At 41.2% G+C, this 15,377-nt stretch overlaps 1 protein-coding gene across 2 annotated transcripts in view; it reads right to left on the reverse strand.

Moving 5' to 3' along the window:
- Window positions 1-967: 967 nt before the first annotated feature.
- The window catches only part of LOC144687791 (uncharacterized), a 235,143-nt gene continuing 220,733 nt past the window's right edge, over window positions 968-15,377 (reverse strand). For both annotated transcript variants that reach the window (XR_013578209.1, XM_078554295.1), the window contains 5 exons: window positions 12,546-12,717; window positions 11,282-11,403; window positions 8,463-8,596; window positions 7,978-8,053; window positions 968-5,918 (listed from right to left, as the gene is read on the reverse strand). Coding sequence is in view for 1 of the 2 variants with exons in the window: in XM_078554295.1 (XP_078410421.1) it covers window positions 5,907-5,918; window positions 7,978-8,053; window positions 8,463-8,596; window positions 11,282-11,403; window positions 12,546-12,717 (516 nt within the window). In the remaining variant the exon portion in view is untranslated. The remainder of the gene's footprint in view (window positions 5,919-7,977; window positions 8,054-8,462; window positions 8,597-11,281; window positions 11,404-12,545; window positions 12,718-15,377) is intronic.

Consider the following 15,377-nt stretch of genomic DNA (forward strand, 5'->3'; position numbering starts at 1 on the left):
GTTGTCTCGTTTCACCATCTCCAAACTCAGGTCTTTAGAATGAAAGGTCAAAGGAGGATTTCCACCTATATCACTTGGGGCGGGGGTGTGAAGATAACTGGTGCAATGGATTGCCCACCTGTTCCAGTGCCTGCTCAATTTTCATTTCAATTGATTTCTGAGGAATGAGTTTCTCCAGCAATTTACCATTTTCTGGTGAAGGTGAAAATTACCTCTGTGTGTGTCTACGTACACCCTTCTCACATTTGGACTGAAAGCATATAGTATGATGTGTTCTGATGGTAAACTAGTTTTCTGGAGCAATGGCCCTGAAGAGGCGATAATGAAGTTCTCAATAAGCATTTTTGAAATTTCAGGCAGAAACTGTTGAAGTGATTAATTCCATCACCAAACCAGTCAACTCAATTGTTAAGTGATCTACATAAGATGATGTTAAAAAAGACCATATTATACCTAATCCTAAAAAAATGATGAATAATCACCCCTGCGCATAATGTGAAGCATGATTTGGAAACCAGCTGGCAAAGTGCATTTGTTCAATTTCTAGAAGTTATTAGACATAGACAAAGTGATCAATATCTGCAGAGAAGGTGGGTGTTATATTAATGCCACATTGAGTCATCAGTGCTGTATAATGGGATAGTCCCTGCAGTAAAAGTAATTATAAAGATCTTCAAAGTAGCCAGGCCCCAGAGGCAATATTGGACAAGTTGAATCCTGAAAACTCTCCATACAGAGGTGAAAAAAATAATCAGTCATCTCAGAGTTACACATACCTTTGAGTGCTCGATGTGAGAGCAGCATTGGTTGAAGTCTGAGAACGCACTGCCTATCTTACTGGTCAGAGGAGACCCAAGAAAGGGATTAAGATTCAGGATGCTATGCTATAAAACCCATTGGACACAATGGCCTTGCTTAGCCAATACCAGCCAACACGAGAAAGGACTGAGGAATTGCACTAGAAGAATTCTAGCTTGATGTTTAATTTCACTGTTCTAAATGTTCTAATCCCACACAGCTGAGTTGACATAGGTACACATGTACACCTCCAAACAGGCAGATAGATAAATGAGTAATACATTAATTAATTCCTTGAGATGTCACTGAAAATTGGCTAGGTTGGTGTCTACTTTAGACTAGTTAAGTTTGGCTCAGTCCAGCTTTGGACATCACTGTTCCATAGTGGAATGTGATGCACAAAGGGATTGAATTAAAAGGCTTAATTTTACTTCTAATGCAATAACTAGCACTGAAGAGCTCAATGGGTTGAAATGGAGAAAAAAGATGTTGGTGGGAAGGCAGGAATTCCACACCTCATTATCCATTAAACAGAACAAAGGACTCATTTATACATAATGAATAAACTTTGATCAGATTGAAAAACTAAAATACAAAAAAAGGAAAATTTAGTGATTACAGATATCGCATTCACCATCATTGATCTTTTGAAATATAAAAACACACTTTATAATTCTCATAAACTTACATTCAGAATAAAGATTTAGGGAGACATGTGCAACATTAGCGAGTACCTAGATGTCAAGTTTACATAGGAACTCCATTACCTCCTGATTTGGTAGAAGTCCAAAACCCTGCAGGAAATTCTTCCCTTCAGTATACATCACTAGGTATGAAGAAGATGGCAACATGGCTAAATACCTGGTCTTTAAATGATAAAGAAAACACATACAAAACCTAAGACACTGTCTAGCCTGGTGAGTTTGTGTTGTATTCCATACCAATCAGTAAAGAAACAAAATAGGAAACATGATAATTTAAACAGTGTTTAATCTAAGCATGTCCTGCCAATCCGATGGAGCGTGGGACAATTATGGCAACATTTCAAAATTAAGGTTCCCATCACTCAAGTGGGATATTTTGGGAATGCGCTGTATATAGCGATGAGTTAATATCATGCTTTTAGAACAAAAGCTTCATTCCGGTCAAAAGACAACCAGGGCTCCAGTCAGGTGGCAAAGATAGAATTACAATGAATTTGTATCTAGTCAGGTTGATGTAGACAAGATACGTTTTCCATGTTAGCCTTCTTCATCAGCTAGAAACTGGGTGGTTTTTTTCGCTCAGGGACTTAAGTTTGAATTGGTCAAATAACCAGAAGCCAATCTTAAAAGCTCGAGTAAGGTGAGTATAAAGACAGGCACTTAACATAATCTCAGTATGGAAGCTTAAGCACATATATTGGCCAAAATCACAGGAATTTCACACTCCATAAAGCTTTATTCTGAATGTTTCACCATAAAAAATATACAACATCCAGACATCCACTCAGGAGTTCAGTCTCATTTCAGTGCATTCTCTGAACATTGAGAAACAAAACCCAGATCTTAACCACAATTATGATACAGGAGTAACCAAAGGTTCCTTTACAGAATGGTAGGAATGTAAACACATAGGCACAAGATCTATGGCAGCTCACAACCAGATAAGGTGGGGGTGACTGGAAACTTGCCCCGGTTAAGGTAAGGTACTGAAAAACTGAAATCATATCCTAACAATTCAGAAGCCCTTTAACATTGCATCAACAACACAACCTTCCTTATCCCCAACAATTCATTAAGTGTGTGTGGTAGAACACGTATCAAATAGAATCAGGGAATCCCTCATAGCTGTTAAATATGCACATTAACAGTGTAATACCCAAAATATACCTTATGATGCAACCCCACTTGCACTGGGTGGAACAAAGAAAAGGCAATAGAGAAAGAGAGCATGTGCAGGATGCACCAGTGACATGTTCACTTCCTTTGTTCCTCCATTTTCTAAAGTAATGTATTATCCCTAGGCCTGTAATAAAGGATATGCTGGCTGAATATGGTGCCACACTTCTAACTATTCTTACATTGTTTCTATTTTAATCCTGGAATTTCCTTTTTTTCACTTTTCTGTAGCTCCTCCCATTGTGCAACATTGTCTGAGGGTGAGGGCAGGCAGGTAACTTAGCCCTCAGCTTCTGCCAATATTGGTACTTGGGAAGAGGTTGAGAGGTGGATTGACCTGCTGTCTGATATTTTATCCCGATGAATGGTGGAGCTCTTGACTGATTGCCTGGTACCTCCTTTATTCAGATATTGTCTTAATGTCTTGGTAGGGTGGCCTGTGCCAAAGGCCACTAAAATCGGACACCTTTGTGATGGAGGTCAGGTGATGCCATCACACATGGGATGCACGAGGTTGATATCAGCAAGTACAGGTGTGACGTCACCACATGAGGGGGTGATGTCAACGGACGCGATGATGTCTCTCCGTTTGGAGATTCCATGCTGTTGGGGGGGAGGGGATGGAATTATCAAAGCAAACCTGACTTTTGCATCCCTGTCACATCGAGGCAGCTGCAGGTGGGGAAAGTATTAATAACTTGTTAATTACATTATAAAGGTTTGTAAATGTCAATTACAATGTTACAGTTAAGAGAAACAGGTGATGGGTATTAATCATCTTCGAGCACATATAAATGGGATCCCACCAGGGGCTCTCACCCCCTCTGATTTATTGATTTTATTTAATTTATTGATTTTGTTTCTCTAAAAAGAATCTACAAATGGGGATCCACAGCTATGTTCGCGTCTGGCGGCCCTGGAGAGGGAGCATGCTGTACCGCCAGAGGCCTTCTGCTGATTGCTGGGCACCGCGGGGGCTGGGGTGCATCACCGTCCCAGAAATGACATTTTAATTTGTTTTGTAAGTTTCTTTTGACGTTTTGTTTTAGTTACAGTACCCCATTAGCGGCTGCTTGCCCCTTTCATTTATTGAGTTTTGTTAAATTTATTGAGTTTTGTTTACCTCAAAAGGGTCTATAAATGGGGATTCCATGGCTATGTTCGTGGCCAGGTGGCCCTACTGCAATTGGTGGGCACCTTGGGGCTGGGGTACATCGTGTCACCCCCCCACCCCCGGGGAATGATATTTTGGTTTAGTTAGCTAAGTTTCCTTTGACATTTAGATTTTTGTTATAGCCCCTAGTGGGGCACCAACAACCCCTCTCATTTATTGATTTTGGTTTAATTTATTGAGTTTTGTTTTATTAAAAGAGTATAAATGGGGATCCGCAGCTCTGTTGGTGGCCCGGTGTCCCTGGAGAGGGAGCACGCAGTGTCCACATGTTACGCTTGAAGCCTTCCGCAACCAGTGGTACTGTGAGGGCTGGGGTGCCTTGTCAGCCCTGGGAACAACGTTTTAATTTGATTTTGTAAGTTTCCGTTGAAGTTTTGATTTAGATGCAGTGCCCCATTAGGGGCCGTCACTCCCCATTAATTTGTTATTTTAATAATTTTTTGTTTCATTAAAAAGAAGATAAATGGGGATAGCTGGGACACTGGGTGGAATGGGAGGAGAGCTGTGAGACTGAACAAATCAATGAACTTTCTTGATAAAGAAAAACTCTGTCATGGTTTTGGCTTCACCAATTGGTTTGGATCCTATTAACAGCACAGGCCCATGCCCAGTGCTTTACTGAGGAAAGTGGACTACAAGTCAAAATAGTGTATGCAAAGCCATCTGGTACCGGACAATGGCCAGACTGGCTAAAAACCAGACGCCTGGCCACCCTATGTCTTGGAGGTATTCATTGTTAAGTGGGGACAGTCAAGGCAAGGGGTTGGAGTTCCAGTCAGCCACATTTTCAGGTATCAAGCCAGCCTTTTCCTTGCCAGATTTACAACTTGTTTACAAAGGCAAACCCAAAAAATAGTACAAATATTTACACCGCTTTGTGCAGTTACTAAGTTTTAACAGGTTATTGCTTTTCTCCTTGCATCTGAAGGGGAAAAAAAAAAGAAATATTCCTTTACATTTTGAACAGAAGCACAATTTTGTAACAAGGCATTTTGCCTACCTGGCGGGTTGGCAGATATTTGACTAATTCATAAAACACAGACAAACGTTTCTTGTAAAAATCAGTATTCAAAAAGAAAAAAGGTTTTGCCAATGATACAAGTACTTTGCAAAGATTTTTCTACATCTAGCCCATCGAATTGTGACATACCAGTCAGTCATGCTTGCATTCCTGTCATGGTGGTAAACACTTTGTCCTTTTGTTTACATTTTATAAAAACAGAAAACAGACACACATTATCTCCTTCTTCTTAAGAGTTCAAGGGGAGTGAATGAACTAAGGATTCTACAAATCAATTCCAGGTGCACGATGGTGAATAGGGAAGGTGATCAGTGGTTTAATACTTACACTCCTGATATACACATACACTGCTACATACATGGCCCCAATGATGTAAAAATGTACATTACAAGGAGCTCACCGTCATATTATGATGAAATAGGGTCACCCAGAAAGATGATGCAAACATGTTTAAGTAAGGAATTGAATTTTAGAACCTTCTTTCCGTTTTAATGCCACTGGCACCAAGGTTCAGCAGTTCTCCGACAAAATGAACAATGTAGCGTCGTCCTAGTCAGGTGAGCGGAGAATTTCATTCCAATGCATTCGGTTCATCTGCTCTTTGTATGAGAATACTATCCAAGAATTTCCTGAATAGCTGTAGTTTCAGTAGGCGAGAGTGGCCATGTACACCCGAACTTCCTGGGCCAAATTCTCTCTACACGTACTATCCCTCTCCTGACTGAAGCACTGTGGAGAGCACCCAGCTCAATCACAGCCATTAGATTTTTTTTTTATTATTTATTATTTGTTTTAAAGTGACATTTCTTAGGGTTTCAGGCAATGAACCCTAGCATCTGACAAAATAGAGCATTATTCTGATTCATGTATGAATTTTTAAGCAGCCTATTCACAAATGACTATGGGAAGGCACCATGCAGGTAGCGAGGCAGGAAGCGACAGCAGCAGCACATGTTTTTTCTTTTTCTTTCTTTTTAAAAGTTGTTGGACAGTTAAGGCTTGTATCAGACTCATTTTCCTCTTGGGGGCTCATTCATTCATTCTTCTGCAAAATAAAATAAACCAAACATTTCAGTCATGGAAATACCACTCGCTAAAATGGGGATATTCCCCATTCCATGATTCAAAAGGGCACCTTTTTTAACAAGTACGCATACACCTCCCTTTAGTCAGTCAATGGGCATATCTAATGTATCCGTCACTCAGCCCTGTTTCTGTCCTTAACACAGTATTTCTTGCTCAACAGGTCACTTGTGCACATCCTGTGCTCTCCTGTTTGATGGAAGGCTGCATCTACCGACACCACAACACTAGGGGGAGCACTTCCACACATCCTATTATTTTCCCACTCTCTGGCAAGCACCAGCAAAGCACAAATGTACACTTCCATGCAATGAGCTAAGAGCACCTTGTTGGCAGCTAAATCCCTCTTCTGATTCTAGAGTTCACCTCCAGAACTCCCACTAAGACAGATGCCTGGGTAGCCTTGGAGAGGGCACACAGAATGTCCACTGCTACACTAGAGGCCTTCGGTGCCCATCACAACAGACAGACTTACAGACACTGATAACGTTCTGATTTAGTTGGCATGGTTCCCTTTGGTTATGTTGGGAACTATATGACTTCTTTGGCATCTATTAATTTGATTGCACCATATGATTCTTCATTGTATTAGTAGTTCTATAAATAGTGTATTTGTAGGCATTAGTTTTGCTGGTTCCAGTTTTGATGATGTCACTGCGTTCTTTGCATACATGTGCAAACAAGCTTTTCGAGCAGCATCAGGAGTTCATACTGATGGATGGTTCCCATTTGTGAATCAAGGTCTGATGGCAGAAACAAGTGATTCTCATGCTGGGGGGCCCGGGATCAATTTTAGTCTTGACATACATTTCAGGCCAATATACTGTCCCAACAATATTTTTCAACCATTTGGTTAGGCAGGTAGGTCAGATGTTTCTCACGTGTGCGACTCGAGTGCAGACTCGATGGGCCGAGGGGCCTCTTCTGCACTGTGAGATTCTGTGACCACATTCTGTTATCTGTGAACACATTTTCAGAAAAGCACCCAGTGCTGCGCCACTGTGGAAATTTTCATTTCCCGTATCAATTATTCCTCTTTGAGCGCATCACTCCTCCTGAGACTTATTGTACAAAACTGAAGAATTCTCTGTGTAGAAATTCAGGGATGTTGAACATTTGCTCTCGTTGTCACTGAACCTCACAGCGTGAAGAGGATGAACAATGAGGGATGGTCAAGTAATGTTCACTTGGTTGTGATTCTTTTTCAAATCCTCAACCACTCCATTAACAATCTCTTCCACACCCATAGCTCAATCCAATTTAACTCCATAGAAGGATTAGTATTGGTGATTTGCCATGGCAAAACATAGCAAAAATTGAGAGAACAGCCATTCATACAGTAAGGAAATTCAAGTTCCCTGAAAAATTGGTCCAATTAGGGCTGAGTAATGGATTGCCCAGCCATTCCATCTTTGCAAACCAGCTGTTAAATCATCAGGGCAAGCAGCCAGTATCCTGTCCTGTCAAGCTTGTAGCTGTTCCACCAGGAGATCTGCTGTCATGGTTTGTCACATTTGTCTTGTGCCATCCTCACACATCCGCTGTAGTTCATATCTGCAATCCGCTCTGTGACATCCGGCATCCAACTGCGCCTAGGATGACCCCTCTTTCTGCTGCCCCTCATTTTGCCCTCTAGAAAAGATCTCTCTAGTTTTTCAGCTCTGGTCAAATGGCCAAAATATTGACATTTTCTTTTCTGGATGTTACTTTTTTTTTGCTCTTGCAATTTCATCTCTTCTTTTGTCTTATGGTCTGAGTAAGTGTAACACCACCAAATGTGGTTGCTCTCTCCCACCCAAATCCTGCTACAGTAGTAGTTTCCATTGCTACTCTTTCTTTCCTAATTTTGTCCACAAGTAGCTGGACGTCATGTAATGATAAATTGCTAGCTTTACTTCTGGGCCCAGGCCAAAACCTCACAGCATTTTCAAATTGAACTCAACTGTACAGCCCTAAAGAGGGGATCAAACTTGGGTAAATGCACGGAGTGGCAAGTTCGCAGCAGTTCACGAGGGTCTTACCCTGTCTGGTTGATGCTGACTCAATCTTTTCTTTGATTTTAGCTCCTGTAGCCAAGGAGGAGGCATTTCCTCTGACCTAAAAGGAGGAATAGAAATGCCGAAGTGTCAGCAGAATCACGTACATCAGAGCGTACAAGATGGCTGGAAGTGCAATATGAAGTTGTAACACACTGAAGATTGACTTTCTAACATTTGTTGAGCACCTGAAACTGTACAAGCCCAGACAATTTCAACACATTCATCATTGGATGACAGGACAAGAGACAGCATTTGTAACAAGGAGAAGAAAAGGAGCAAGAGTCAGCCCCTATATGATGACAAGTGTCTTCTGGAAGATGATTTTGAGAGATGATGGGGGCAAAATTCCTGCCAGGCTTCTCAGCTGCTTGGTTTGGGAAGATAGCAAGAGAGCAGGGGGGGCTTAAAACATTCTGGAACTCAGCACTGGAAACACAGTTTCAACACACTGAAAAATCCCTGCTTACCCTTCCCCTTTGCTTGTTGTAGTTGGTAGCATTCTGTGTCTTTGCTGAGCAGGAGAGCTGCAGGGTTTGCATGGCTGCTCACAGTTTGATTCCTCTTCATCTCCATTCTCTTGTCGGTTTCTCCGTAGACTGGCCTAGATAAAAAGAGGTAGAAATAAGACAGGAGTAATTAGGCAGAGCCATGCTAATACTGGGTACAGTTAATTCAAATCAGAAGAGAACAGTCACTACAGGAATGATACTGTGCATGAAAAGTGTGCAACTGCATGATCAAGGTTTAAGTAGTGTTATGGGTGGTTGTGTGTGTGAGCCAGTCAGCTCTAGCTCAACAGTAGGTAATTTAAAAAAATAATAAATGCAAAAAGACTATTACTATTCAACCCATCAGAACTGTGTAGAAGCTGAATCATCATGTACTCTACGTCACTCATGTAATTTCCTGAGGAATGGTTCTGCAAACATTTGGCCTGCCCCGAGAAAAATAAATCGAACAAGACTTGAGCACGTATCTAACCTATATTTATACATCCTAGGCTAGTTCTCATCTGTGACATTCCCAAGAACCAGCAGCTCAAGAGCTGTTATGTTCCAAACCGCATTTTATCATCTCTAGAGGTCTTTATCCTTATAATGTTAAATACTATTCTTTTCCACATATACATCCAGTTCCTCTTAAAGGTGTTAATTGACACAGCATTAATCCAGGAGTCTATTTGATATAGCCACAAAAAATACTTCTAACCTCGATCTTGCATAAGGCTTGTTAATACTTGTCTCCTTTTGTCAGTACTTGCCTCCTTTTGTTTTAGGCTTACAGCTCAAATTGATTAACATGCTTGCATCTATATTATCCATTCTTCCCAACATTTAAAAACTTGATAACTTCTCCTCACAATCTTGTCTTCCCAGTGCAATTCTTTGAGTCTCTATAATCTTAGAACCCAAAGTCTTGGCTAATTCCTCCTGAATGTTTTCTGAACTCTGTCGAATGTCCATCTGAAGAGTATGGTGTCCAAAATTTCACACATTACATTAAATGCATCACCACCAATGATCTAAACTAGGCTGGAATAATTTGTTGTGACACGGTCAAATAGTTTGAGATAGATCCCTGTATTTGATAATAAAAGTAGAAATTGCTGGAAAAATCTGTGGAAACAAAATGAGGTTAATGTTTCAAGTTGATGATCTTTCATCACCAGTTCTGATGAAAGGTCATTAATCTGAAACATTGACTTGCTATTTCTCTCTACAGAGGCTGCCTGACCTGCTGGTTACAGATTGGCTTTGGTGGAAACCTAGGAGCAGGTTGTCTGTGTGGCCCCTTTGTCACAGGTACTATTCATAGACAGTGTATGTCTGGAAATACAGGAGAACTTATTCTGCATTTCCCTCATTTACCACAAGGTGGCCCCCTGCTCCGTACTGGGCCAGGATCTCTCAGAGCATGTTCTCAAAACCACTATTTTCTCCTGGTGCAGCATAGTTCCTGCTTCATTACAGGAACCATATCAAGCACCCTACTGAAAACACATTCACAGATAGCGTGATGTAGAAAGGAAGCAGTATCTTTATCATATTTTTATCATTTTTTTCTGACATACAAATTCTGTTCTTGGGACTGGGTATGCCCAGGAAAACATTAAAGCAGAAAATAAAAAAACAAACAAATGTACAGAATTTTTGTCCCATTTTGCCTGAACTTGCTGAATTCTATTAGGATGTGACTGTATGTATTGGGTTCCCTCAAGTACCACACCTCAACCAAGTAGCTGTCAGAAATAGGGTTCTCACTCAATGCTCACACATTCCTGGCTAATTTTCATTCCTCAGAATAGGAACATTGATACCAATTATAACTCCCCTTCAACCATCCCAGCTGAGATCTGCTAACGCAACATCACATATTGAATGTGGGAATCTATTTTGTGTTTCCGCTGCATGCGATTTTCAACACTGAGTCACTGGAAAGAAAGAGCTTGCATTTATAAAGCACCTTCTTAGAACTCAGGAGATCCCAAATCATTTTACAGTCTAATGGAATACTTGTTGAAATGTAGTCACTGTTGTAATGGAGGAAACAATTTGTCCGCAGCAAAGAGTAATGAGATAATATCCAAATCAGCTGTTTTAAGTGTTGATTATATGTATTGGCACAAAAACTAGAAAATTCTCCTAGTCTTCTTCAAATTGTGATATGGGACTTGATTCATGGTACCTAAGAAGAAAGATAGAACTTTGATTTAACATCTCATCCAAAATTCGGCACCATTCACTGCTGCATTCAAATGTCATTTTAGATTATATGCTCAGGTCTAAGGAGCGGGACTAAATCCAAGACCTTCTGCCTCGCAGGCAAGAGTGCTACAAAATGAGCCACAGCTGGCACCAATGTTCACTCTTCCTCAAATACTATGTAAGAAATTTACAGAGTTTTACATGATCCCAGAAGTCAGTGTGTTAACTTTAGTGAATGTTCCTGAAACTATTAAAACAAATGAGGCTCAACAGCATTAATAAGTGACTGAATATCTGCAGTATAGGAGCTTTCACCTAACTACTAGGCCACATTAGTTGCAAGATTCTTTCACGCACCTGCCTGTTCCAACTAAATCTTAGCTCCATGTTTTAAATTAATAAAACTGTATAATGGTACTAAAATCACCAACTCCTAACCAATACAGGTCTCACACGGTAGAAAATACCTTAAAGCTGGAATGTTGAATCAGTAAGGCATTATAGTGTGGAGTGACATTGGTGGCCTCTTTGGCATGTTAGGCTAGGTATAAAAAGCTCAGAGTATTTCCAGAGATTGTTACCTTTAGTACTGAGGGGTCCATCCCAGGAAACATTGCGACTCTTGGACACTGTGTAAGTGTAAGCTTCTGGGTTCTACTAACATCCTGTTCAATCAATTCTTCCTGTACAGGTGGCCTGCATTCTGATGTGAGAAGTTTAGGGGAACAATAATTAGCACAAAAATGACAAACATGTGCTAGTGTCCCTTTTCTTCTTCCTCTGTATCACAATTGCTTTCCCCTGAATCCTTACCCTCAACAATTTGTTTACGAGATCACTACTCATGTCTGAGTGTGGATGTATTTCCAAATTATTCAATCACAGGGCCATCACATTTGAACTAGATATTGCACTCACCCAATGTTCACACATAAGCACTTTAGGCAAGGGTAAAATGATTTGAATCAAGAACCTGGCCAATTTGTTTTCCCTTTCTAACCTAGAGACTCTGAGGCCAATTGGAACACCTCTTTGCTGCCCGGGCTAAGATCAGCTGATACAGATTTTAGATCGAAACAGGGAGATTACTGGTCTGTATTACTTAGCCATGCAGTGTATAAATTTGCTGAGCCACAGGGTGAAAAACAGCACAAGTCTTTGACTGCTTGGAGTTGCCACTTCTTCTCCCTGTGGGGGGTGACAACCAGCCTCCACTGGGCTCCTTCTCATGATGGCACAACTGAGATTCATCCCATGGAGAATGACGTATGAACCTACTTCTTCCCATTCCATGGCAAGATGGCAGGAGCTGCTGAGTTTGTGGTGCCGCATCAGCAACTAGAATCATCCCTCGTGAATGTTTACAACAGACCATTGATCATACAGCAGATAGAACCACATCGCACAGGAAGCCATTCAGCCCATCACATCTGCACCTGCAAATTTTTTCTCATCAAGTTGAAATCCACTCCAGCTCACAATGCAGTTTGTGTAAAGGTGAGTGAATTCACCAACACCTGGGTTACAAGCAGGAGATTCTGGAAATACTCAGCTGGCATGTGCGGAGAAAGAAACAAAGTTAACACTGCAGGTCAATGACCTTCTGTCAGAAATTCTGATGAGATGTCAACAATCTGAAACGTCAACTCTTCCTATCTCTGTGAATGCCAACTGACTTGCTGAGTATTTCCAGCATTTTTGGATTTCCAGCATCTGCACGATTTTGACTTTGTATTTAACGTACAAGGAACAATCTAGACGGGATCTGACCGGTCTACTTCCTATGATTACTGTTCTCACTGGTAAAACTCACCCAGTCTCTCACCTAGTCCAGTCTCAACTTACCGGTGGAATCTTTATACATCCAGGAATCTTCGCCCTTTTGGAGGAACTGGTCTATGCCATCAGGCTGGTCTCCAGAGCCTGCTTTCTTGTGTTTTGTTGGTGCCCGACGTAACGTTTTCCTGCCAAGCTGTATCCGACTCTTCTGGGCACCACTGTCCAGTGTGGTTACCGGCTGGGGGAGGGAAATTGGGAGAAAAAAAGGTCAAGATTCAAGTTCAATTCTGTGCAAGCTTTTCCAAAAATCAATCATCCTATGCTCATCATTATGAAGGATGTTAGTGCTAGGGAATGGAACATGGTATCAAATTTGGCATCAAATTTCTTTTTCATTCATTCCTGACCCAGGCCGAGGTGAGAGAGGAGGTACATTCAGGGAATTTACGATTGAGAAGGCGGAGGTATGAGAAAGGCTATCTTTACTTAAAATTGATAAGGTACCAGGACTGGATGAGATGCATCCGAGGATACTGAGGGAGGTGAGAGTGGAAATTTCAGAGGCACTGGTGATAATCTTCCAGTCTTCCTTAGACATAGGGATGGTGCCAGAGGACTGGAGAATTGCGAATGTTACACCCATGTTCAAAAAGGGGTGCAAGGATAATGCCAGCAACTACAGGCCAGTCAGTTTGACTTCAGTGGTAGAGAAACTTCTGGAAACTATAGTTCGGGACAAAATCAATAGCCACTTCGACAGGTACAGGATAATTAAGGAAAGCCAGCATGGATTCATTAAGGGAAAATCATGTTTAACTAACTTGCTGGAGTTTTTTGAGGAGGTAACAGAGAAGGTTAATAAGGGCAACGCTGTTGATGTGATGTATATGGATTTTTAAAAGGTATTTGATACAGTGCCACACAATAGGCTTGTGAGCAAAATTCTAGCTCACGGACTAAAAGGGAAAGTAGGCACTTGGATAAGAAATTCGCTGAGTGACAGGAAACAGAGAGTAGTGATAAATGGTTGTTTTTCAGATTGGAGGAAGGTCTGTATTGGGGTTCCCCAGTCATTATATTAATGACCTAGACTGTAGTGTGCAGGGCATGATTTCAAAATTTGCAGATGATATGAAGATTGGAAGCATTGTCAACTGTGATGAGGATAATCTTGAACTTCAAAAGGGCATAGACATGTTGGTGGATTGGGCAGACAAGTGGCAGATGAAGTTCAATGCAGAAAAGTGTGAGGTGATTCATTTTGGCAGGAAGAACGTGGAGAGACAGTATAAAATAAAGGGAGAAACTCTAAAGAAGTGTAGGAACAAAGGGATCTCGCTGTATATGTACATAAGTCATTGAAGATGGCAGGGCATGTTGAGAGAGCAGTTAAAGCATATGGTATCCTAGGTTTTATTAATAGGGGCATTGAGTACAAGAGTAAGGAGGTCATGTTGAACTTGTATAAGACACTGGTTAGGCCTCATCTGGAGTACTGCATCCAGTTCTGGGCGCCATATTTGAGGAAGGATGTGAAGGCATTGGACAGAGTACACAGTATGCTGTAAAGAGTCTGTGATTCTGTGAAGAGGGGATTTAGTTGAAGTATTTAAAATATGAACAATTTTGATTAAGTAAATATAGATAAACTGTTTCCAGCTGCAGAAATATCAGTAACCAGGGGACACAGATTCATGGAGATAGGCAGAAAAACTAGAGGAAAAATATTCTTGTTGTGATCTGCAATACATTTCTTGAAAGGCTGGCAACTTTCAAAAGAGAAACATAGAAACTAGGATCAGGAGTAGGCTATTCAGCCCTTCAAGCCTGCTCCGCCAATTAAAAATGATCATGGCTGATCCTCTATCTTAATGCCATATTCCTGCTTTCTCTCACCCCTTGAAGCCCCTAATATCCAAAAGATTATCAATTTCTTTCTTGAATATACTTAGTGGCCCAGTCTCCACAGCCTTCTGTGGTAGACAATTCCACAGGTTCACCACCCTCAGTGATGAAATTTTTCCTCATCTCAGTCCTGAATGGCCTGCCCGGTATCCTGAGACTGTGGCCCCTGGTTCTAGACTCCCCAACCAGGGGAAACATTCTCCCTGCATATAGCCTGTCTAGCCCTGTTAGAATTTTGTACGTTTCAATCAGATCCCCTCATTCTTCTAAACTCTAGTGAATACAGGCCCAGTTGAACCAATCTCTCTTCAAATGACAGCCCTGCTATCCCCAGTATCAGCCGAATGAACCTTCGCTGCACTCCCTCTATGGCAAGTATATCCTTTCTTAGGTAGGGAGGCCAAAACTGCACGCAATACTCCAGGTGTGGTCTCACCAAGGCCTTGTATAACTGCAGTAAGACATCCCTACTTCTGAACTCAAATCCTCTTGCAATGGAGGCCAACATACCACTTGCCTTCCTAATTGCTTGCTGCACCTGCCTATTTACTTTCATTGACTGGTGTACAAGGGCACCCAGATCCCTTTTTACATCCACATTTCCCAATATATCACCATTTAAATAATACTCTGCCTTTGTGTTTCACACCAAAGCGTATAACTTCATATTTATCCATGTTATACTGCATCTGCCATGTGTTTACCCACACACATAACTTATCTAAATCACCCTGAAGCCTTCTAACAACTCACAACCCCGCCCAGTTTTGTGTCATCAGCAAACTTGGAAATATTGCATTTAGTTTCCTTATCGAAGTCATTTATGTATATCATGAATAGCTGGGGCCCAAGCACTGATCCCTGCGGTACACCACTAGTCATTGCCTGCCATCTGGAAAAAGACCCATTTATTCCCACTTTCTGTTTCCGGTCTGTCAACCAATTCTCAATCCATGCCAGTATATTACCCTCAATCCCATGTGTTTTAATTTT

The sequence above is a fragment of the Cetorhinus maximus genome, chromosome 12 (assembly GCF_964194155.1).
Source record: "Cetorhinus maximus chromosome 12, sCetMax3.hap1.1, whole genome shotgun sequence".
Lineage (NCBI taxonomy): Eukaryota > Metazoa > Chordata > Chondrichthyes > Lamniformes > Cetorhinidae > Cetorhinus > Cetorhinus maximus.